Source organism: Bombyx mandarina, chromosome 22 (genome assembly GCF_030267445.1).
Source record: "Bombyx mandarina strain Sakado chromosome 22, ASM3026744v2".
NCBI lineage: Eukaryota > Metazoa > Arthropoda > Insecta > Lepidoptera > Bombycidae > Bombyx > Bombyx mandarina.
In genome coordinates, this window is record NC_143228.1 from 4569781 (window position 1) to 4596669 (window position 26889).

At 38.6% G+C, this 26889-nt stretch overlaps 1 protein-coding gene across 1 annotated transcript; it reads left to right on the top strand.

Moving 5' to 3' along the window:
* Window positions 1–303: 303 nt before the first annotated feature.
* LOC114240165 (uncharacterized) lies at window positions 304–25366 on the top strand. The gene is made up of 8 exons (XM_028170622.2): window positions 304–413; window positions 9122–9159; window positions 15181–15233; window positions 16916–16999; window positions 19201–19352; window positions 19708–19835; window positions 24442–24621; window positions 25130–25366. The coding sequence occupies exons 1-8, from the start codon at window positions 371–373 to the stop codon at window positions 25268–25270; spliced, it is 819 nt and encodes a 272-aa protein (XP_028026423.2). The 5' UTR covers window positions 304–370; the 3' UTR covers window positions 25271–25366.
* The last annotated feature ends 1523 nt before the right edge of the window (window positions 25367–26889 follow it).

Here is a 26889-nt window from a genome sequence, read left to right on the forward strand (position 1 = left end):
TTCATATAAAGTGAAAAGCATTTCTATAATTAAAAATACCAACTGGTTTTTTTTTTGACATACCTAACTCTATTGTTGGATCTCGATAACGCATCTGTAATTCTATACACTTCTGTTCTATATACTTGTATTGTGTGCTTTGATAAAGTACAGATGTTCGTGATTTTAGAAAAAATAAAATTTTATATGTAACAGCAAATTTGATTTTCACTATAATATAATTAAACCTTTGGTATGCCAGTATTTCCTTATTATTTATTTGTGAAACATTTACGTTGACGTGAACGGTTTCCCTGTTGTTCATGTATTTAGTAGAATTTCTTCCTCAACGTTGCTCAGATTATAACGAACACCGCCATTTGTTCGTAAAATGTTACTGAGCTTGCTACTGTTTCTGGGTTCCGCTACTTGCGGTAAGTTTCCATATTAACCTTCTATTCGTATCTTTGTATGTAGATCTGAGTACCAAAATATAAAATTTAAGAAAAACGCGTTATACTTGTGAACAAGTGTCTTACGTAATAAATATGATAACAATCATCGGGAAAAGTTTGTTTTATGTATTTTTTAAGACAAAGACTAGTTTTTAAATGAACAGAAAAAAGTTTTTTACTGGTGGTAGGACCTCTTGTAAGTCCGCACGGGTAGGTACCACCGCCCCGCCTATTTCTGCCGTGAAGCAGTAATGCGTTTCGGTTTGAAGTGTGGGGCAGCCGTTGTAACTATACTGAGACCTTAGAACTTATATCTCAAGGTGTGTGGCGCATTTACGTGGTAGATGTCTGTGGGTTCCAGTAACCACGTACCACCAGGTGGGCTGTGAGCTCATCCACACATCTAGGCAATAAAAATAAATAAAAAAAAGCAGCAAACGTAATGAAATTACATAAGAAAATGATGAATAGTAGGTAGGTAAATAGGATATGAAACAAAAATTCAGTTACCAACTTGTTATAACTATAGACCAGGGTCGATAACACTACTTTACAAGGTTTTTTACCCAGAGATGAAATTAATATGTATCGGTAGAGTTATAAGCCCTTACTTAAAAACAGAAGCTGGAAAAAAATTAGGACGTCCAATTTTGTAAATATTGATTATATTTATTTTTTATCATTTTTATACATTTATCTCAAAAACAAATAAAAAATGGGCCGTGTTACTTCTTCTTTTATACTGATTCATATCAGTTTCCCTTATTATAGACCACAGTAATTCGCTAACATATTTTTATCCCAAAACCCTTGGTATCTTTCCTCGAAAAACTTCAAATCCTGGTGAAAACGTTTGCCATGCTCATCACTCACGCTTCCCAGGTTCTCAGGAAAAAAGTCCAGATGAGAATGTAAAAAATTAATTTTTAACGACATATTCACTCCCGTTCTTTGGTAATTTCTCTGTAAATTGGAAATAATTTCTGCTTAATTGTTTCCTATTCAGATTTATTGTTTCCTAAGAAAGTTTTCACTAATGCTTTAAATGAATACCAAGCATCTTTTTCGACATCGGATAAGTTACCATCAAAATTTTCATTCTATAATATTTTTCTTATTTGGGGACAAACAAAGATTCCTTCTTTGAGTTTTGCATCAGATAAACTAGGTAAAATGGTTTTTAAATACTTTAAAGCTTGTCCATCTTTGTCAAGTGCTTTGACAAAGTTTTTCATTAATCCCAGTTTGATGTAATAGCTGTAAGCTGGGTAATGATGGATTAGGAACTTTTTCAGAATGTAGCACAGGTTTTGTGACTAATGCAACATCCCTGTAGTTTCAGTGAGGCAGAAGTAACAGTCAGTAGTATGATTTGTTGGTTCTCTCCATATCATTGGCATGCCGAATCGTAAATGTTTTCTTTTTCCTGCAGCCCAGTTCAATAATATATTTCTGCAATTTTCACACACTACACCAGGAACCCATTTTTTAACAAGGTTTGTTACCGATTTGAAAGTAATGGAACTAGGCTCGTTTTACGTGATTCAGTGATTGGTCTCTTCTATTTTGACAAAATAATTTGACAACAAGCATAGCAAAAGTTATTGGGTATAATTTAGACTGCCTTGGTGATATTTTAAAAGAAATAAAAATGTGTGAATAACACATAAACGCAATAAAAATCAACTATAAACTCAGACACGGCTAACAAGGTAGCTTACATAAGTGAATTCTGGTGAATGTGGCTATATCAAAAACTTGACGTGATACAATTATGAGACATATACTTTTGTAGTAAGGGGTAGAAAACACACCCAATATGAATTATCTATGGGTAAAAGAAAAACTTTTCTTTTGTAAAGCAGTGTAATTTTTAAAACAAAAAATAATAATAGTAGGATGAAACCCATTAGAAAAGGAGGGGAATATTGTAAAAATGAAAGGAAAAATAATTTACGGGCGATCTGAGGGTCGGGAAGGGGATGGGGGGGGGGTTTAAGGTTAAAAAACGGTTTTTCGATTTCCGGCAAAACTAAAAGTCCTATGGGAAAAAGTCAAATCGCAAAGTTGTAGGTGATAAAAAGATCTAAAGCTTTTGTATTTACACTTTTTTCACATAACCTCAAAATTTATGTGAAAAATTCAAAAAACCAAGTATTTGGTTTTTTATTTTTATCTTTTTCAAAAAAAAATCTTTTTTCACGAAATTTGGTGAAAACTTACCTTTTTATGTCCCAAATACGCTGTAATTTATTTGATTAGAAATATTTATTTTTTCACCTTATTTTGAATTAATATCGAAGAAGCACCCTAATTTTCAATCGAAAACTGACCCGTCAAAATATCAGCTTTTTTAAAAAAATTGGTATGTTTTCTGTTCGTTGAAATCTCTACTAGCAACAATCTACGAACAACAACAACGCCGAGCCTCGGGCGGCGGTTAAATAACCCGATAATTGGTAGCCACAGACCATGAGGAATTAAATCTCCTAAAAAAGTGTGGACTCCGTAGGATGTCGGATAGTAGAATAGCATCTTCCCCTATCTTCCCGTGGGTGCCGTAAAAACCGGCTGAGGGATGTCCCAGTGGATGAGCAGCAGCACCCTCTGTAGTGTCGAATACTAGATATCAGTTGACGGGTCACCGGATACTACTGCGGTGTGGAAGACAAGGGGAAACCACCACACTAATCTCCCAAGAAAGTCATCATAAGGTTACGAAATGGAAAACAACGGTGGCCATGCGATCCGCTTAGCAACCGGCGCCGCTCTGCGTCCGAGGCAGACGGTGTTAAATTGGATACCGGCCATGTACATGTAGGAGACCAGGCACTACATGGAAATCGGACAACTGAAACTTTAAAGATGCGTCACATTCAGAAGATAGGAACTTGGATTGTGCGTGGCTTGATGCAACCTGGAAAACTTCATATATTAGAGAAAGAAATAACCCGGTGCGAACTTAACGTCTGTGGCCTTTCTGAAACACATTGGAAAAGTAATGGCCACTTTCTTACTGATGCACACGCTATTTATTTTTCTGGAAATAATACAAAGAGCTGTAACGGGGTCGCGATTGTCATACCAAAGGGCATCAACGATTGTGTGATACTAGGCTGCACTAAAAGTATCGGGAATGGAATATTTCCACTGTTCCTGTCATATTAAAATCTTTTTAATTGAAAACTCCTTGGTTTTAAAAATCGAATACCATTTATTGATTTAAAAAAAGATTCTCGGTCTTGTCACGAGGTTTTGTCAAACTTGTTTAGTCGTTGAGAAAATGGAATTGACTCGAGAAAATTCAAGAGCGACGATTTATTATGACTTTCGAAGTGGTTTAACACAAAAACAGTGTGTTGACCGGATGATTTCTGCATTTGGTGATGAAGCCCCATCCAAAACCACAATTTATCGCTGGTTTGCTGAGTTTCAACGTGGACGTGTCAAGCTCAGTGATGATCCCCGTCAAGGTCGTCCAAAAACTGCAGTCACCCAAGAAAACGTTGATGCTGTGCGTAAGCTCATTGAGGAAGATCGACATGTGACATACCGCGCAATTCAGGCAACTTTAGACATTGGCATGAGTCAAATACAAATAATCTTGCATGAACAATTAGGTGTAAAAAAGTTGTTTTCCCGATGGATACCGCATTCGCTCTGTGAAGAGCAAAAAGCGGCTCGCGTTACTTGATGCGTCAGAACTCTCGAAAGATTCCACGCAGGATCCTCAAATGCTGTATACAACATTGTATCAGGTGACGAATCCTGGATATACGCGTACGAACCCGAAACAAAAAACCAGTCACGAGTTTGGGTGTTCGAAAATGAGTTAAAGCCAACAAAAATTGTTCGTTCACGGAGTGTTGCAAAAAAAATGGTGTCCACGTTTGTCTCCAAAACCGGCCATGTTACGACTATTCCTCTTGAGGGACAAAGAACGGTTAATGCAGAATGGTATGCTAGCATTTGTTTGCCACAGGTCGTTTCTGAGCTCCGTAAAGAGAACTGCAACCGCCGCATCATCCTCCATCACGACAATGCGAGTTCTCACACCGCGCACAGAACAAAAGAGTTTTTAGAGCAAGAAAACATAGAATTATTAGACCATCCGCCGTACAGCCCCGACCTAAGCCCTCATGATTTCTATACTTTCCCTAAAATAAAGAATAAATTGCGTGGACAGAGATTTTCATCACCTGAAGAAGCTGTGGACGCCTACAAAACGGCCATTTTGGAGACCCCAACTTCCGAATGGAATAGTTGCTTCAATGATTGGTTCCATCGTATGGAAAAATTTGTCAAATTTCGCGGAGAATACTTCGAAAAGCAATAAATACATTTTTAAATAGTAATGTTGTGTCACTTCGTTAATTCCCGAAATTTTCAGTGCCGCTCTCGTAGGCTATGAGTCCGTGAGTGATAGAGTACTCAGTATAAAAATTAAGGCAGCACCAGTAAACTTGAACATCATACAGGTCTACGCACCGACAAGCTCATCGAGTGATAAGGATTTAGAAGATTTTTACTGCGCTTTGGAAAACACCATGTATAAGATACTCAATCGAGAGCTACTTATAGTTATCGGTGATCTTAACTCAAAAATTGGAGCAAATGCAAATCAGCTTAGTCAGACCGCCGGCAAATTCGGGTTGGGCCAGCGTAACGAAAGGGGTGAGCGTCTGTTAGAGTTTGCTGCCGACCACAACTTAGTGATATGTAACAGCTTTTCCAAAATCATCCACGTAGGCTGTATACATGGACATCTCCAACTGGTCATAGAAATCAGATTGATTATATCATGATTAGTTCACGGTGGAAAACTTCTGTGAGGAACGCTCACACCCTGCCCGGAGCCGACTGTGGCTCAGACCATGAACTTCTGGTAGCAACAATACAACTCAAACTTAAGGCTGCTAGGAAGGTTGACAAGCAGCGAAGAATCCAGCCTACAGACTTACCCAAGTTTGTGAATACACTAGAGACAAATTGGAGTCGCTGGACTGACATAAATCCAGGATCTGCCACTCCAAATCAGTTGTGGAGCCGAGCAAGAGAACTCTTCCAGACTGCAGTCTCTGCATCAAATGTACCGAATGAGACTCATAAGCGTCAACACTGGATGAGTGTCGATACCTTTGCTCTTGTAGAGGAACGACGACGATTGAAGACATCGGGAACTGATCTGAAGACCTTAAATGCTAAATCAGCTCGGATACAAGAAGCATGCAGACGGGACCGAAATCAGTATCTCCAAAACCTTTGTATTGAACTAGAAATACAAGCTAATAAGCATGAAACACGAGATCTTCATCAGAAAATTAAATCCTTAACTAAAACTCTATCTTCAAAAACATGGGCTATTGAGAATTCGTAAGGTGAAACAGTAACAGATCTTGAGGATATTTCCGAAACGTGGAAACAGTTCTGCCAATCTCCGTTTCAAGATCCTAACTCGCACTGTTTCGATCCAATAGCACCTCAAGATGAAGAGATAGAGCCGAGCATTCTTAAGGATGAGGTTAGAGCTTCAATAAAACATCTTAAGAAAGGGAAAGCCACAGGGTAGGACGCCACTCCAATTGAAACGATTGAGGCATCTGGGGAGTATGGTGTTGAAATTTTCCATACCCTGTGTAATAAAATATGGCAGTCTGGAACTTGGTCCCAAGACTGGGTTCATACTGTTTTCGTCCCACTGATAAAAAAAGGCTCAACAAAAAGCTGCAGCAATTACCGTCTCATAGCGTTGATTCCACACGCATGCAAGATATTGCTGCGTATAGTTAACGAACGCCTTAAATCGTACCTCTCTAAAGAAATTGCTCCTGAACAGGCCGGCTTTGTGAAGGGTAAAGGTACACGAGAACAAATATTAACCGTTCGACAGATCATCGAAAAATCCAACAAGCCTACGTACTTATGCTTTGTGGATTTCTCTAAGGCTTTTGATTCTGTCAAATGGCCAAAACTTTGGGAAACTCTTTTGGCCATGGGTACCCCCAAACACTTGGTCCATCTGCTAAGGCGACTCTATGAGGAAGGAACAGCTTCAGTTAGAATAGATGACATTCTATCGCGTCACTTCCACCCTAGCGCAGGAGTTCGCCAAGGGTGTATTATATCACCGCTCCTGTTCAATATATATACGGAGCTTATAATGAGAATCGTCCTCGAAAACTGGTCGGATGGAATAACTATCGGAGGTCGGAAGATTTCAAATCTTCGTTATGCAGAGGACATCACTTTAGTCGCGTCAGGTGTCAGCCAGATGGAAGAGCTACTCGGCAGAGTGGAACGCGTCAGTCTTGATTTCGGACTTAAAATTAACCGCAACAAAACAAGTGTCATGATTGTCGACCGTGCTAATAATAACTCGCCAGAGGTCACAAAAATTGCGAACTGCGATGTCGTACAGTCATACATTTACTTAGGTGCACTGATATCGAACACTGGCGGGTGCGTTGATGAAATCAAGCGGCGTATGACTATTTCGAGGTCAGCCATGGACAGGCTGAAGAAAATATGGGGGAATCGAAATATCACCAAAGCCACTAAAATCAGACTTGTAAGAGCGCTGGACTTCCCAATTTTTTTTTATGCTGCTGAGACCTGGACATTGAGAGAAAGTGAGAAAAAGAGGATAGATGCTCTCGAAATGTGGTGCTGGAGAAGAATGCTGCAATATCGTGGACGGAGTTCAGAACGAATCAGTCAATTCTACAGGAACTCGGCATCAAGCAGCGACTATCCTCCATCGTTCAGGGTCGCATCCTCACTTTCTTCGGGCATGTGTCGCGGGGTGACGACTCAGTTGAGCGCCTTGTGGTGCAGGGCATGATAGAGGGTACAAGACCGCGCGGCAGATCACCGTTACGATGGATCGACCAAATAAACGGTCCCGTTAACGACTGCACAAGAAGGGCCGCGGTACGCGAGGAATGGCGACGTCTGGTGAAGCGCACCACCACCCGAAGTGATGACCACGACCACTCTGCCAAGAGTGCATGCGACTGGGAAAGGAGATATCTACAATATTTGGAGAAAATTGTACTTGAAAACTAACTTTTGGCCGATTTTCATGTATATTTCATATATTTCAAATACCTTGGATGGGCTAAAATTTTTCGTAGGTCACTCAGGTATAAAGTTATCTAAAAATAGTTATAAATAGGCATCTACGCATATAATTCAAAGAAGATTCGACAATTTTCTCCAAATATTGTAGATGTCTTATTAAATATTAATTTTATTAACTTATTGGTTTGTTAATTATAGTAGTATATTTTGATTTGCAATTATTTTTTTATCAATGTATCATGTCATCTTATGATTTTGAGTATTTAAAGTGTAAATTTTAAAATAAAAAATTGTACATAATAATAAAAAAAAAATCGAATTCGAGTTTTTTTCGATCTTTTGTATTTTCTGAGAAGATTTACTATAATAACATTTTTTTTTTCACCATTGGAAAGTAGAGATTTCAACGAACAGAAAACATACCAACTTTTTGAAAAAAGCTGATATTTTGACGGGTGAATTTTCGATTGAAAATGAGGGTGCTTTTTCGATATTAATTCAAAATAAGGTGTAAAAATAAATATTTCTAATCAAATAAATTACAGCTTATTTGGGACATAAAAAGGTAAGTTTTCACCAAATTTCGTGAAAAAGATTTTTTTTTGAAAAAGATAAAAATAAAAAACCAAAAACTTGGTTTTTTGAATTTTTCACATAAATTTTGAGGTTATGTGAAAAAAGTGTAAATACAAAAGCTTTAGATCTTTTTATCACCTACAACTTTGCGATTTGACTTTTTCCCATAGGACTTTTAGTTTTGCCGGAAATCGAAAAACCGTTTGATATCCTTAACCCCCCCCCCCCTCCCCTCAACCCCTTCCCGACCTCCGATCGCCCGTAAATTATTTTTCTTTCCATTTTTATAATATTGTTCTCCTTTTCTAATGGGTTTCATCCTACTATTTTTTTTTTTCACTTTTCATTATTTTTAAAGGCCTGGTCTACTAAGTGAGCGAATGAACTCATGGTTTTCGTCTTGCGGTGCTATGGAGTCCAATAGAGAACAAACATACCTATATAAAAGTGTGCTATGTTTCTATGGGGCGCGGGATGGATGTATTAAGCTCTGCGTCGACCCTGTCCGGCCGTCTCAATGGCCACGTTTGGGCTTCGGTGCGGTCCGGATCGCGAGTTTTAGTCGAGGTTCAACTTCTACATACCCCACTAGACGCGCGCGTGGGGATCCGGTGATTTTCTCTTGTGAAGAAATAAGTTAATTAAAAACGAATATTGCTAACTCATCAGCAATTACAACTAATAATAATTAACTAATTTGTTTCTGGTGGTAGGACCTCTTGTAAGTCCACGCGAATAGGTACCACCGCCCTGCCTATTTCTGCCGTGAAGCAGTAATGCGTTTCGGTTTGAAGGGTGGGGCAGCCGTTGTAACTATACTGAGACCTTAGAACTTATATCTCAAAGTGGGTGGCGCATTTACGTTATAGATGTCTGTGGGTTTCAATTACCCACAAAACTAGGTGGGCTGTGAGCTCGTCCACCCATCTAAGCAATAAAGAAAAATAATAATAATAATATTGAAAATGTCCCAATAATTTAATTATTATAAAAGGTAAAAGCTTATAATGTATTGTATCATTCGTTTCCAGGTCTATGCCAAGATCCTATTATTTGTGCGGCAGACAATGTAAGTGTTTTGAGGGTAAAATGAAATACAATTTTGAAATGCAAAGCTAACCAGTTTTCACGACATTTAATGATAATCGTAAGCAAAAAATGAACACCTCAGTTCTAGAGAGTTACTTATGCATCTGAAATTCATTCATTCACAGAACTCACTAGTGCGAGAAATACTTAAAAATAACTACAATCAGGGGTAGGGGGGGCTCTTTACTACAACTAAATGCAGCGTGGGTAAGCATCCCACGAGGTGGACCGGTGACATGTGTTCTTATTGCGAGTTTTTTAACGTTCTCGTAAAAGTTAACTGTATGGAGTTGGAACGTTTGCCTACGCTTGCCGCTAAGGGCGCTGTTCCAACTGCATACAAACAGTAGGCTTAGTGCGAGTTTCAAAAATCGAATCGAATGACTCGCATCGAGTGTACGCTCTTCACGGTGAAACGTGCGGAGCTCTGAGTGCGAGTTACTCGATTTGCAGGACGTTTATTCATCTTTAGAAGCAATAATTTTTTCTTTTATATTGGTAGCATGCAAGTTTTTTTTTAAGGCGTTTAATTGAAATGCCAAGCTTTCTAACGATATTTATAATTAATCGGGTAATGGGTAATGTACCTGTGCTTAGTGCGAGTTTTTTTAATTACTCAGTCGATGTTAATGTTATGTTTAATTTGTGTGAGTTTGTATCAGTGCCACCTAGTGGTAAGCTTATGAATCTCATTTTGTGGGAGAGAGAAGGTTTGTTTATGTTGCTGTCTCATGTATCGAATAGCTTTACCGAAGTGAGCCTCTCGATTATTGTATGTGCGAGTGCGAGTTACAAATTAATGGATTTTAAGAGTATTTCTTCACTTTCAAGCAAGTTAAGTAGTCACTAAAAATTTTGCCGTGAAACCAATACAATATCAAGATTTTTTCTTTCGTTTTTAATAATAATGTTGTTTTTTAAGGTTTTATCTATTCTAATGGTTTATACACATATATTTTTTCGGTTAGAAAATTTTATAGACGTCTAGCTAGTTGTAAATACATATTAATTCTTTGCTTTTTCATTTAATTCTTATTAAATCATTGCTTTTTTTTAAAGAGTTGTTTGATGAGAGAGAGAGAGAGCGAGATAGAGTTGTTTTTTTTTTATTGCTTAGATGGATGGACGAGCTCACAGCCCACCTGATGTTAAGTGGTTACTGGAGCCCATAGACATCTACAACGTAAATGCGCCACCCACCTCGAGATATAAGTTCTAAGGTCTCAGTATAGTTACAACGGCTACCCCACCCTTCGAACCGAAACGCATTATTGCTTCACGGCGGAAATAGGCGGGGTGGTGGTACCTACCCGTGTGGACTCCCAAGAGGTTCTACCACCAGTGAAAGAGTATTCTTTATTGTACACAAAATGAATAAATATTGTGAAACATTTTTTCTCGGTCTTATCGCTAAGAGTGATCTCTTCCAGACAACCATTAGATGGGCAAGAATAATTTCGAAATGAATTGCACACTGTGTATCTATCTATTATAGAAATATATTATACACACACGCACATACACACGCGCACACACACACACACGCGCGCAATATACATATTTACAGGTACATACGTACAGATTTATATTTATAAATTATACAGAAATTTGAACAATGTAATAATAATTTTGCTTCTTTACACATTTATAAATAAGGATGGATGCTCGTAATAATTTTAGTATATTTGGGCCACCTAATGAAGATCATCAACACTATTACCGTAAATACAATCATTTTATAAACGTTCAACGGGTAAAAGATTAAACCTATGTAAAACATAATTTCTTTAATTAAAAAAAGCTGAAATAATTACCTATTCCAAGATTAATTATGTTAAGTATGTCTAAATATGTAATTACAATTAAATAAATTCTATAATAAACTTCTAATTCTAATACTTCTATTAAAGTTACTAAAAAAATATGTTTATGCTGGGCAGTTTTCGTGTATTTTAAAGGTTACGCCATTACGGCAAAGTTTGTTTACGAAATTGCACCCTTAGAATGGAAGTGGTATAACTAAAAAATTTAAGATTAGTTTTATATTTCAAAACACTTATGTATTATTAATAAGAACCTACATTTTAAGTAGGTAATACGTGCAGCAAAAATGTTGGACTCCTTTTTACGAAAATTGCGCGGACGAAGAAGTATGAAATTTCCCACACTCATCTATATCTATACTAATATTATAAAGAGGAAAGATTTGTTTGTTTGTTTGTTTCGAATAGGCTCCGAAACTACTGGACCGATTTGAAAAATTCTTTTTCCATTAGAAGCCGACATTGTCCCTGATGAACATAGGCTACTTTATTTATTTATTTTTTTAATTTTTTTTTTTTTGTTTCATGTGTGTTTTAATGTTTCCGAAGCGAAGCGAGGGCGGGTCGCTAGTAGAGAATATAGAGAAGTAGTGCAGATTGCTAATTTTTTTTTTTTAATTGTGCATAAACAATAAAAAAATAAACTAAATGAATAAAAAAACCTTACACACATTACCATGTATTTGACACACACACACACACACATGCATTTATACTTTTTTTGTTTATTGATTTATCAATCTGTGGTCAAATTGAGAATAGATTAATATTTTTTGTCTTTAATATTATTTTTCTATAATGTAGCCTTGGCGACATAGAGCAATGATTATTATAGAAATGATGATAATAGAAAGGTGACAATAGAACTATAATAATGTTCAAACTTAAAATTTAAATAAATTATGGTCAAATTTCGACCACTGGACTACCATTAGTAGATAATAATAAAATCATTTATTGCCTTTCACACAGATTTAGATTATTACAGGCAGCCTACAAGGAAACAACAAAAAAACAAAACACTATTATATCATTTCTGGCAAGCAGCTCAACATTTGCACTTGTATATTATTAATAGGAATTTTATTAAGAATATTGACAATTTATGAGGAATTTGACAAGTACGGATTAGTTATAGATATATGTAGTTACATATTGTAAATTAAATTAGTTTTATAAGTGCAATAAAAAATAATTTAAATGATAAAATGATAAAGCCATACCTTTTTCCAATGTGACGATTAGAGGGTATCCTATTATTCTTTTCTATATTATTCTATCAGCTTATAAAATTAAACAGTCTAGAAGTTTAGTCTAGAAAAGGACAAAGTACTCTTTCTGTCTTTTTCAAATAAAATGGCATGCTTAAAGTGTTTAAACCGAAAAACTAAAAAAATACAATTATTGTATTACAATATTGAAGTTTACCAGAAACTAAGAATTTTGGGTTGAGCCACTTTAATTCTAAAGGTACAAAATAGTATTGAACACGTGACATTACCCGAATAATTTTGAAAGTGGTCGGTTCCCATTAAAATGCTGTTAAAATGCGTTGTATTTCATTTAGACGGTCTAATGCCAAAACATCACGTGCTACCAATATACGAGAAATAATATTATTGCTGCTCTCGGTGAATAAACGCCCTGCGAAGCGAGTAGCATATCTCAACTCACACTCACAATTCTTCATTTTTCACCGTATAGAACGTAAACTCGATTTGATTTTGATTTATTCATTTACAATTGAACAACTAGGAAAAAAAGATGAAAAGACATCTTGGAGGGACCGCGAGGAGCTAAATTGTGTGAATTGTTTTATTTTGTCTATTTAATGTTTCTTAGTTAATGCGTATTTAATATTTCTTCGTGTATAAGTGTAATTTTGAGACCGTCCTGGCCTAAAGGTTAAGGCGTCCGGTGTATTCGTATCTTGCAATGCACCGGTGTTCTAATCCCGCCGGCGGGTATCAATTTTTCTAATGAAATACGTACTTATCAAATGTTTACGATTGACTTTCACTGTAAAGGAATAGCATCATGTAATAAAAATCAAACCCGCAAAATTAATTTTTGTAATTACTGGTGGTAGGACGTCTTGTGAGTCCGCACGGGTAGGTACCTATCACCACTCTGCCTATTTTTGCCGTGAAGCAGTAATGCGTTTCGGTTTGAAGGGTTTTTTTTTTTTTTTGGTCAGGAGGAAATCGCCGGACTTCCGCCCTTTTCTGGGGATACTGGGCGGGGTATGTCAGAGTCGAACTGACTAAAACCTCCTGTCGCTCAACAACCAACGTCCAAACCTCGCATGAGACAGAACTCATGACAAGGCAAAGGGGGGAAAGTGAAGCGTTTAGTGCGGAGCACATCTCTCCCATCACCCTCCCCCTCGGGACGCTGGACTGGCGGTCGTCGGCGCCACGACCACCAGCCCTCTCGGTCGGCAGACTGTCCGAAGCCCGCCTAGATGGCGCCGGTTAGAGTGGGTTACCCTACGGAATACCCCGCTGGGCCAGAACCAGCGTGGGTCGAGGATAGCCGGCCTTCCATCACCCGGATGCTCTTGCGTAAAACGCGTGCAGAGCAGCTTGCACGTCGTCTTCTTAGGCCCCCCTCGCCGGTCCCCAGACCGACATGTGAGGGGGACCCGAAACACTTAGAGGGCCAGGGCTTGGGCGAAATCCGCCTCCCTGGCCCCCGCTCGACGGCGGCGGGATTGTGCGTCTCTCACGCGCCCCGCCGCCTCCTTCTGCGAGATGGTGCACTCGCAGAAGTCGAGCATCGCCTTCCACGACTCGTCGTCGCCGAGCATCGATGCCACAACACTCGGCAACGACAAGTCGGTTCCTATTTTTGCGACGAGGACACGGCGCCACCCCTCCCATGCGGGGCAGGCGACGAGCGTGTGCTCCGCCGTGTCCAAGTCGCAACCACAATGGTGGCACTCTGCCGTCGGCTCGGCTGTGATCCGGTGCAGGAACTCACCGAAACAACCATGCCCAGTGAGCACCTGCGTAAGCCGGAAAGTGAGGCGTCCTCTGTCACGATTCACCCAATCCACAAGGACCGGGCGAATCGCCTCGACGGTCCTACGACCAGCCGAAGGATCAGCCAGCCGTCTGGACCACGACTCCAGCACGGACCGCCGAGATTGGGCCCTCCGTGCTCTGACCACACTGGGGCGGTTTGAAGGGTGGGACAACCGTTGTAACTATACTGAGACCTTAGAACTAATATCTCAAGGTGGGAGGCGGCATTTGCGTTGTAGATGTCTATGGGCTCCGGTAACCACTTAAGATTAGGTGGGCCGGGAGCTCGTCCACCCATCTGTGCAATAACAAAGTAACGTGGGTTTATTAACTGTTTAGTATCTGTGAAAGTGCGAAAATTTAAAAAAATTAAACAAAACCGCTGGACGTAGCTTCTCGAAGTCTTCGAAAAGGTCCACTGAAAAAAATCTCAGTATATAATCAGCATTTTGCAGAGATTATATTTTATCCCATATTATCTGATCTCATTTCATTTCATTCCATGCCAATTGATTAATGCTTAAAATTAATCAAATCCATTTCACTCCATATTATCATTTTTTCATAAAAAAAGATTAGGCTCTATGGCATGATATTTTTGCCTCTCTAGTTGGAAAAATAAAACTACTAAAGAAATACTCGATCGAAACGTTAAAGTCCACTAATTTGTAACACGCACTCGCACAAATGTCATTCGTAGTACTCATTTCGGTAAAATTACTCGGTTACGAGATCACAACGTTAATATGAACTCGCACTCACAAAATAACACCGAGTACGTTTGCCGCTAGGGGCGCTGTTCCAATTGCATACAAATTTGAGCAAACTGGCTCGCTAGTGAGAACGTTACAAAACTCGCACTAAGCACACAGTTCATTTTTACGCACAAACGGATGATAGGGAACCGGAGTTGGAATTTATCTTACGGTTGATTTCCGCATAGATTATTACCATAAGCATATGTTTTTTTTTTTGTGTACTGTCAACTGGGCTAGTTGTCTTCATTTCTTTATAAGCATCCCTTGTATTTAAAATTTAGACACAATAGGAGCTCATAAAGACTACTTAAAATATAACTGAGCAAACACAACAAGTAAACTATATATAAATTAAAGTATTATTTTACTTAATGACTCTGTTTTCTTTTTTCAGGAAATAAACAAAAATCTTGATAAATGTGTCAAAGAATTGATACCTGCAGTGCTGTAAGTAATAATTTAACTGATTAGACATTAACCAGAAAGTCCAGTGAATAAAGTAGGGGTCAAATCGCTATAAGAATATATTGCTTCTATGCGTGTGCATGTAACATAACTCCTCCTAAATGGCTGGACCAATATTTATGATTTTTTTTAATGTGTTCATGTGGATTCGAATGCGAGAATGCTTTAGATACAATTCCGTCCACAAAAAATGTTTTTTTTTTATTATTATTTTATAAAAAAAAATCGTATATACAATACATGTATACAGGACTTCTGGCTGTTTCGCTAATAAATAACTATTACTAAACGAAAAATCACTTTGCACACGCACTAAAACCCCAACATTAAATTAACACATTGTTTTAAAAGATAATAATAAGCAGGTAGGTACAAGTATCATTTTTTTTTAAGAGATTTTATGACCTGGTAACTGAGACCTTTAAGTCATGTCTTATTTTAATCTATATTCTTAATTTTATGAAAAATGATATTATGGAGTGAAATGAAATAAAAATGATTAATTTAGTAATCTTTCACACGTGATTACGACCACAGATTATAAAAATACAAACCCCGTAAAGAATTTAAGTAAAATGGGTTTAATGTATGAATTCTGACATTTTACATTTTATGTCGAAGTAAATTCTTTTTCGTGTAGTTAGTTCGTTGGCGTAGTTGGTGGAACTTCTAAGCACTGAAACGTAAACGTGTTCTAAATAAAACTTGAATTTGGAAAAAAATATCATTTAACTCTGATATATATACGGAGACCTTAGAACTCATATCTCAAGGTAGGTGGCTGCATTTACGTTATATATGTCTATGGGCTCTGGTAACCACTTAACACCAGTTGGGCTGTGAGCTCGTCAACCCATATATGCAATAAAAAAAACATTACAAAATCAAAAATTTATTTCGTAATTTGTAATATGTTTCTTTGTTCGTGGTATGCATTTTCGTCGAGTTAATCGAATTAAATTAAGACTAGGAAAAATGTATGCCACAAACAAAATAACTTTAAATTTCGAAAAAGCGCGAACAAAAAAAATGTGATTCACATCTGCGATATAATTTTGAAGACTTACGCATTACTGTGCTCTAAAATATAGGTAGCTACCTGTGAAAGTATTTTGAAAAGCTTAAATTACTGCTATCCAGCTATCCAAAAAATTCATAAACACTATAAGAAAAAAATCATCGTCTAGCAGTAGTTGATGTTTTCGGTTTCATCTCGTGTTTATTATTTTCCTTTACATTAGTTCCGAGGTGTTGAGAGCTTAACGATTTCAATGAAAACCAAATTGATTGATTACGTAGACGGCTGATCGAGCCCTTGACGTACCTGTCAAGTGCAACCGCCACAACCCACCACGCCACCACCGTGAGACATGAGGTCGAAATCTTCTTTGTAATGTATTACAGATGCCCCATCTTTCAAACTGGAACCCATGATTGTTTCACGTCAGAAATTAGCAGGGTAGTCGTACGAACCATTGCGGGCTCACAGGACGACAACAACACCAGTAATGTTGAGTACTTTCCCCTACAAATACTAAGAAGAAACTGGTTTTGTACCGATTTGAGGTTTTCAAATATTCATCTCTTCTGAGAATTCAACACGCGGAAGCCTCATGCATCCAATCCAGCAATGGCTAATATTAATTTTTTCTGTTTGCCCACAGAACAACGGAAAAGGCTTTAAGTTGTTCTACAGATGCCGGACACAAGCCAAGCCCAATGCCAACGCCAAGTAATAATAATAATACGTAAGTATTGATTTTTTTTTCCCTTTTTTTTTTTTTTTTTTTTTTTATTGCTTAGATTGGTGGACGAGCTCACAGCCCACCTGGTGTTAAGTGGTTACTGGAGCCCATAGACATCTACAACGTAAATGCGCCACCCACCTTGAGATATAAGTTCTAAGGTCTCAGTATAGTTACAACGGCTACCCCACCCTTCAAACCGAAACGCATTACTGCTTCACGGCAGAAATAGGCGGGGCGGTGGTACCTACCCGTGCGGACTCACAATAGGTCCTACCACCAGTGATTACGCAAATTATAATTTTGCGGGTTTGATTTTTATTACACGATGTTATTCCTTCACCGTGGAAGTCAATCGTGAACATTTGTTAAGTACGTATTTCATTCGAAAAATTGGTACCCGCCTGCGAGATTCGAACACCGGTGCATCGCAACAACGAATGCACCGGACGTCTTATCCTTTAGGCCACGACGACTTTTTAAAACGACGACCTACCTAACGGCCTGGCCACGGGGATCGGCGGTGCGAACAGCGAAGCGGTGGACGAGGCGACCATTCGCGCAGCACCGTTTGCAGGCCACGGGTACTCACGTTCGCCGCCGCGACTAGTAAGGAAGTCCGACAGCGAAATGTCTATATCGAAATTATCTCGATATTGCTTACAAATTAATAGTTTTTTTTCAGGACCTATTATTTGGAAAAGATTGTGAAGTACATGATTTGAATAAGAATCGGAGTATACCTATAGATGGAGAATTCCACAAGAAGTAAGAGAAATACTTTGGGTGGCTAGACTTCCAAATAGCTGGTCTAGCTAGTATTTCAGCTATTTTTTATTTATTGCTTAGATGGGTGGACGAGCTCACAGCCCACCTTGTGTTAAGTGGTTACTGGAGCCCATAGACATCCACAACGTAAATGCGCCACCCACCTTGAGATATAAGTTGTAAGGTCTCAAGTATAGTTATAATGGCTGCCTCACCCTTCAAACCGAAACGCATTACTACTTCACGGCAGAAATAGGCAGGGTGGTAGTACCCACCCGTGTGGACTCACAAGAGGTCCTACCACCAGTAATTACGCAAATTATAATTTTGAGGATTTCATTTTTATTACACGATGTTATTCCTTCACCGTGGAAATCAATCGTGAATATTTGTTGAGTACGTATTTCATTACAAAAATTGGTACCCGCCTGATATTCGAACACCGGTGCATCGCTCAACACGATTGCACCGGACGTCCGTTAGGCCACGACGACTATAAAAATATAAAATAAAAAATAAATAAAAAATATAAAAATTTCGGCGTTAATTTTTCGCGGCGAAAACAACTAAACTCATTTAATCACTGTACTATTCGCCGCGACTACCGCTCGACTCCGTGGCTCGCGCCGTCCGTATTCATGCATTTGTTTTGCTCGCCCGCCGCATCGCGCGATTCGCTCGGTACATTTCGCCGGTCGCTTCGCCGGTCGCCGGTGCGCGTGGCTTGTTAGGTACATTTCTATGCGCTTATTTTAGTCGCTAGACGCTTCGCCGTTCGCACCGCGCGAATATTCGTATCGGCGAATGTCCCGTGGCCAGGCTGTAAGCTGAGAGCCTTGAGAGGCTATTTCAACGTATCCTTAACTAGTAGGTGAGCTCACTGGGCTCAAACCTGACGACGTTGCTAACACGAACCCTAGCAAGAGCCGTGCTTCGCACTACCACCGAATCGGAAACGCGACCCACTGAGAAGATCCGGCGAGAAACTCAGTGGGCTGTGTTTGAGGGTTAATTTACTCGCCGGGCCCTTCGTCGCAAGTGACGGGTTCGACGAGACCGATTACCGGTGCTTGAGGTACCTAAAAGCACCGTTAGTGGATCGGGAGGATCCGAAATGATGTGTTTTGGGCGACGTCGACTGCTTTCCATTCTGTCCGCAGGATCGGGAATGTAGTAACCGGCGGCCACGATGAGAGGGTTCTCGAGTCGTGCCGCTTTATCGAAGTGTGAACTTTCGTGGTGGCATAAAATATATAGACAATTTTAGTACAAATTTAAACTACAGCTAAATACATGCGTGTGTATTAATGACAGTAGCACACAAAAATCGTCGATTTTTTGACTAACCGAATTATAAAAATTCAATAGTTGATATTTTCTTTAATGCCATTATAGAACGATGATGAAGATAAAGTAGAAGATCTTTTTATTTTCAGAATATGTAGTATTATCGAACATCTGAATCATACAGGCGAACATCATAAAGCAAATTCCACAATATGTTCATTCGCTAAGCATAAAAAAAATGAAAACCTAGATGCATTTGTGGATTATATAAAATTCGTTTTAAGTCCCGAAAAAATCTGCGGTGAGTTTTAATCTATATGTTTAACAAAATCAAACCTTCCAAGTATTATGTTAGCAAAGTTTCTGAGATTTTTTACAGGTTTACACCATTAATCTTTTTTTACCCACGATTATCTAACTGTTTGTAAATGGATGGATTGCGTGAAAGACGATATGTGTAATAGAGGAGTATGGAAGGAGAAAACATGTTGCGCTGAGTCCAGATGACTGGGAGAAGGGCAGGATAATGACAATTACCTACTTGGCTTGGTTTCTGCAACCCATGATATGTGTTAGGCCTTGGAGTTTCTCTTGCTCAACACTGTTAAAATGATTATAAAACTGCTTAAAAACTCAGTTCCGTTTAACTCTTTCAGAATTTCATAAAATATCGAAAAATTGTATTGAAAGTGCAAAGAAGGATATCGAGATTTGTGCACATGATTCTAACAACAGTACAAAAAAACCTTCTGAACAGGTGCATCTTAGAAATACAATATTTACGGTAAGTAAATTTTATAATACATATTGTATTATATTATTATCTAAACTATGATCGAATGCTCGTAACGTTACTATCCAGCTGTTGTCGGTAATTTAATATGTATAGAATTTTTTTAACAAGTGAATTTTCTAATACTCAGGCCTAGAATATTTAATTTCGCTTTACGCCTGTCTTTTAAAATATTATATCCGATTAAGCTCGGCTGCGATTGGTGGGTATTATCTTTATATATAAAAATGAATTGCTGTTCGTTAGTCTCGTTAAAACTCGAGAATGGCTTCACCGATTTTGCTAATTTTGGTCTTGAATTATTTGTGGAAGTCCAGAGAAGGTTTAAAAGGTAAATAGGAATAAAAGAGAATTAAATAAAAATAACAATTTTGTTTTTCCTTTGAAGTGGTCCCCCGTCGGACGGATTCCTTTTGTTTGTTTTAAGTTTATTTTATACAAAAGTTTAGATCTTTTACTTGTCGATTGAGACACTACGAAGTCTGCCGGGTCAGCTAGTAATATATAAATAAAACTACTTTTCCGTATTCCGTTTGTATATTTAAGATGATGATATATTTTTTGATGATGATGATGATATATTTACTGGTGGTAGGACCTTTTGTGAGTCCGCGCGGGTAGGTACCACCACCCTGCCTATTTCTGCCGTGAAGCAGTAATGCGTTTCGGTTTGAAGGGTAGAGCAGCCATTGTAACTATACTAGAGACCTTAGAACTTATATCTCAAGGTGGGTGGCGCATTTACGTTGTAGATGTCTATGGGCTCTAGTAACCACTTATCACCAGGTGGGCTGTGAGCTCGTCCACCCATCTAGGCAATAAAAAAAAAGATCTCCAACTGACATTTATTCAGTGGTAGGGTGTATTGCAAGCCCGTGCGAGTCTATTACCATGCGGTCTTGCTTATTTTTGCCATGATGTGTTTCGGTTTGAAGAATGGGGCAGCCGTTGTGGTCTTAAACTTATATTTAGAATTCATGTCTCAAGGCAGGTAGCGACGTTTACGTTATTAATATCTATGGTCTCTGGTGACCATTTAACACCAAGTGGAAAGTGGGCTCGTCCACCCTTGGCCACACCTTGGCAATAGACAAAGTGTACCGCGGGCTTGTTTATCTATTCATGCTATTAAATAAGAACTAGATGATGACCGATGACCGATTTTTTTTGATAACGCCATCTTGTTGTGTCTTTAAAGCGGTTAGTTGCCCTCAATTAAGAAAAATAGTATTATTATTCGCCAATAGATGTCGGTAAGAGTTGATTATTGAAAACACGAATAAAACAACATTTTCTGAAAATAAATCGTAGCTAGATCGATTTATCGCCCCCGAAATCCCCTGTGTACAAAATTTTATTAAAATCGTTGGAGTCGTTTCCGAGATTCAGATTATATATATATTAATATACAAGAATTGCTCGTTTAAATGTATAAGATAAGATAATAATGTTTCTTTTGTAGAACGTGCAAGTTAATTTGTTGTACCAAGGCACGCGTTATGTGTCGCAATGTGCCAAAAAATCAAAGTGATGATAGCAGCTGTATAAGTCGTACCTGATTTATAAAATGTACTTGTTTATACAGTTGCTGTTACTAGCAATATTCTAAAATTGTTTGTTTTGTACGAAGCAAGCATCCAAGCTGTCTGATACAACGGCCAGGTGAAGGTGCCACCCGTCTCCGCCATTCTTTCGAGTCGTCCAGTCCGGGATAATCGTCAATTCATCACTTGATTTTCAATTGTAACTATACAAAATAATTGGTAGTCTATAAAGTAGGTTTTCGGACGATAATTTTACGTGCTGAGGTCAATAGCAGAACTATTCGAACTACTAGTTCTGACCTCACGAGAGAAGAGAGGTAATTATTATACTTACGGCCTGGCCACGGGGATCGGCGGTGCGAACAGCGAAGCGGTGGACGAGGCGACAGTTCGCGCAGCACCGTTTGCAGGCCACGGGTACTCACGTTCGCCGCCGCGACTACTAAGGAAGTCCGACAGCGAAATGTCTATATCGAAATTATCTCGATATTGCTTACAAATTAATAGTTTTTTGGTTCAGGACCTATTATTTGGAAAATATTGTGAAGTACATGATTTGAATAAGAATCGGAGTATACCTATAGATGGAGAATTCCACAAGAAGTACGAGAAATACTTTGGGTGGCTAGACTTCCAAATAGCTGGTCTAGCTAGTATTTCAGCTTTTTTTTTTTATTGCTTAGATGGGTGGACGAGCTCACAGCCCACCTTGTGTTAAGTGGTTACTGGAGCCCATAGACATCCACAACGTAAATGCGCCACCCACCTTGAGATATAAGTTCTAAGGTCTCAAGTATAGTTATAATGGCTGCCTCACCCTTCAAACCGAAACGCATTACTACTTCACGGCAGAAATAGGCAGGGTGGTAGTACCCACCCGTGTGGACTCACAAGAGGTCCTACCACCAGTAATTACGCAAATTATAATTTTGAGGATTTCATTTTTATTACACGATGTTATTCCTTCACCGTGGAAATCAATCGTGAACATTTGTTGAGTACGTATTTCATTACAAAAATTGGTACCCGCCTGATATTCGAACACCGGTGCATCGCTCAACACGATTGCACCGGACGTCCGTTAGGCCACGACGAATTTAAATATATAAAATAAAAAATAAATAAAAAATATAAAAATTTCGGCGTTAATTTTTCGCGGCGAAAACAACTAAACTCATTTAATCACTGTACTATTCGCCGCGACTACCCGCTCGACTCCGTGGCTCGCGCCGTCCGTATTCATGCATTTGTTTTGCTCGCCCGCCGCATCGCGCGATTCGCTCGGTACATTTCGCCGGTCGCTTCGCCTGTCGCCGGTGCGCTAGGTACATTTCTATGCGCTTATTTTAGTCGCTAGACGCTTCGCCGTTCGCACCGCGCGAATATTCGTATCGGCGAATGTCCCGTGGCCAGGCTGTTAGTCTGGCCATAAATACTGTTACAATTAAAAATAAACAAAATATTACATTTGAATTTGGAATCTGTCATTTTTATATGATTGCTCATTGAGTTTTCTCATTTTGGCACCAATACATTGTACAATATTTTGCGATATTAAAATGGAGTGGGGTAATAAAGAGAACCGAATCGCTGTGATTGCATTATACAAAGTAGGTATGGAGCCAAATGCAATTTTTAAAACTCTCCATACGCTTGGTATTAGTAAAATGTTTGTGTACCGGGCTATTAATAGGTGCAATGAGACCTCCTCTGTTTGTGACAGAAAAAGATCTGGCCGTCCACGTAGTGTTCGTACGAAAAAGGTGGTCAAAGCAGTAAGGGAAAGATTTTATCTCGGGAGATGAAGATACCACCTAGAACCATGTCGCGTATTTTAAAAGATGACTTAGGACTTACAGCCTATAAGAGACGTACTGGTCATTTCTTAACTGATAATTTAAAAGAGAATAGGGTGGTAAAATCGAAACAACTACTGAAACGGTACGCATGGGAGGTCATAGAAAAAAATTGTTTACGGATGAGAAAATTTTTACAATTGAGCAACATTTTAACAAACAAAATGACCGTATTTATGCTCAAAGCTCTAAGGAAGCTTCCGAATTAGTCGACAGAGTGCAACGTGGGCACTATCCGACTTCAGTGATGGTTTGGTTGGGTATTAGCTATGAAGGAGTGACTGAGCCATACTTTTGTGAAAAAGGTATCAAAACATCGGCAAAATTGTATCAAGATACCATTCTTGAGAAGGTAGTGAAGCCCCTTAACAACACCATGTTCAATAATCAAGAATGGTCCTTCCAGCAAGACTCGGCGCCAGGTCATAAAGCTCGGTCTACGCAGTCTTGATTGGAAACGAACGTTTCGGACTTCATCAGAGCTGAAGACTGGCCGTCGTCTAGTCCCGATCTTAATCCGCTGGATTATGATTTATGGTCAGTTTTAGAGAGTACGGCTTGCTCTAAACGCCATAATAATTTAGAGTCCCTAAAACGATCCGTACGATTGGCAGTGAAAATTTTTCCCATGAAAAGAGTGCGTGCTTCTATTGATAACTAGCCTCAATGTTTGAAGGACTGTATTGCAGCCAATGGAGACCACTTCGAATAAGCTTTTTATACTTTAAATTGTTTTATATTTATGTATTAAACGAAAACACTGTAAAAGTAATAAATGTTATTTGCAATAGATTTTTTTTTTCTTTGTCTCAGTATTTATGGCAAGGCTAGGTAGGTAGTTATATCACAAGCCAACGCTTGGGCCGATCGTGCCTCTTTATCGGTTGTTCCGTGCTCTCGCTTGCACGCTCAAGTTCAGGCGGAACGTGACACTTTTTCGTGCATGCAGCCGGTGTTCATCGATTTAGAAGACGTTATCACGTCAAAAGTATTTCATAATTTTTACAATTGTATTCATGTCATCGTTTCAAAAGAAACTTTGTTTTCGGAATAATTTCTATTACATTCTATAAACATTTTTTAATTTAGCGGGAAACATAGCGAGCACACTATGACTTAATTTTGATTTAAATCAATGTTTCATATCGATTATGTAATCCGTCATAAGTGTTATAATCAAACCGTCATTTTTTTCAGAAAGCATCATGTGTTGGAAAATATGGAATTTCAACGGTTCAAAATTGCGTCAAATCGAAATTATATCTAAAAGAATGCTCGAACGACACAATACAATATGTTGATAGCTTATTTAATCAAGCGCTAGTAATATGTGAAAATGTCAGAAACATAAATACCAATTATCGTTTGGCAAATGATGTAAGCATAACTACATTATCCATAAACTCTTTCTTTCATTCTAAAATTAAAAACACAGGGCTGAACTTACTTTATGGCCGCATCACCTAGATAAATTCGAATTAAATTAAAAAACCGGTGCATATCAAAAAAATATATATATTTATGTAAAACCGAAAATGTTCTCGACGGCATAATAATACATATCCCAGTGTTTTACGCTCCAGATATGCAAATTTATCGTACTTTTACTTATTCATTAATATTTCCAACGCGATTAGACTTCTCAAGCTTTTTCGATATCACAAGTTTGGTTACCATAGGACATTGCATAATATTTTTTTTAAATTACCTGCCTTTTTTTATCATAAGCGTGAGTAAAATAAAATATTAGGGTAATTCGTTCATAATACAGTTCAATCTTATAAAATTAAAATGGCAATACAGACTCTTAAAAAAGTACTTTTCAGTTTTACGCATGAACGCCCAAGTTTGTCCGATTGGACTAATTCTGAGATTTGTTTTTCAGCCTTCACCAGTAGCGGAGCCCCTTGTGCTAAGTCTGACTATCAAGATTTTGTTAATAACAGCAACCGTTGTAATATTAATTGCTCTAGTTGTTTGTTTGATACGAAGACATCGTAACAATCAAATTGCCAAAGGCGATTAAATATATTTGTATGAGTCTTGCGTTATGGATTATAATATTTAAATGACCTTCATCGTACTTTATTTTACGACTTCATTAAAGAACTGTTAAAATATTTACAGTAGTTTTATTGCAGTCACATTTAAAAAAATATGGCTATACGTGGCACACACATCAGCAAAGCATTAAGACAAAGTTATAATAATACCAAAGTTAATTATCTATCTTCCCCCTGAAGATTATTTTAACCATACTACGGAAATACAGAACGCTTCACTAATGGAAATAAATGAAAACTACTTTGAGCAGTGATTTGAACTCTATGTACGCCGGAAGAATATTCCAATCGAACAAGCATCATAATTTTATTAGATTACGCTTGGCAAGTGGGTTGGCGATCCCAGTGCTCCAGACGTTTGCCTTGCACCAGACGTTTAGGGGCCCCGGTAACTACTTAACACTTAGTGGGCCGAGGACAACGCATTTGCATCGCAGCTTATAGCCTATACCTATTTCTGTTTTCGTGTAAGACCGTTCATGTCCACCATATCCCCAAGAAGGTGACCGTTAGGACTAATCGACCTTTAGGCCTATTGCAATCACTTTCTTGCTTTGCAAGGTGATGGAGCAAATTACAAATATCCAATCTCTTGGACATCATAGGGATCGCTAACTGATCAATGATAGACAGTACGGTTTCCGTTAGTCACTCGGCTGACGATCTCTTGTATACCTTATCGACAAATGCGTGCGACAAGCCGTAGAGAGCAAGAGCGAGGCTCTCGATGTGAGCTTTGGCGAAAGAGGGCCTTCGACGGGGACCTTTGACATAGGTCACTTGAAGCTAAGTTACGGATCCCGTCTCTACCAGTGGATCGCTAACTTTTTAGCGTCATTCTCTATAAATGGATCTAATAAATGGAAAAAGTCGAAAACATGTCATATTTTTTTAAAATTCTTGGTATGGAAACACGTCATAACAAAACGTAGAAAAAAAGATAAAAAAAATTATTGGTGAACTAAAAGCTTAGAAAAACAAACAACACAATATGCTTTTTTGCAAATTTTACATAGCGTTGATACCCTTTTGGCTTTAGCCCCTGCATATGGAGCAAGTCGACCTTCATCAAGGAGGTTTTGGCAGCATCCCACGCATCGTCTTCGGATGAATCGAGATTCTTTCTTGCCCAAAAACTCTAAAAAATGTGTGTTTCTCAGCGGCGTACTTGAACTAGAAGAAAGCGGTCTTCCTGATGATGGCCCTGTTAATCCTGATAATTATAATGGTCTTGATGACCTTGCATGTGATTGCGTTGTTCTTCCCGTGCTGAAAAAGCGTATTTCACTGGGTTGGTGTGCAAGTTCGTGCTGTAAGAGTTTTTTTTACAATGGTTTCATGTGCTGCTAGAATGCTCAGCTTTTCTCTCCTTCTCTCTTTCGGTAAACCTCTTCTCTTTTTATTGACTGTGCCACAGAGGTCTGACTTGCGAGCAAACATAAACTCTGTCAAAGGGTCGCTCGTGTAGTAGTTGTCTGTTATCATGCAGCGACCTTCATCAAGTAAGCCTTCTGCCAATGTTACTACTATACTTCCGGTATCCAAACCAAATACTTGCACACTTTGATCATTGTAAATTTGG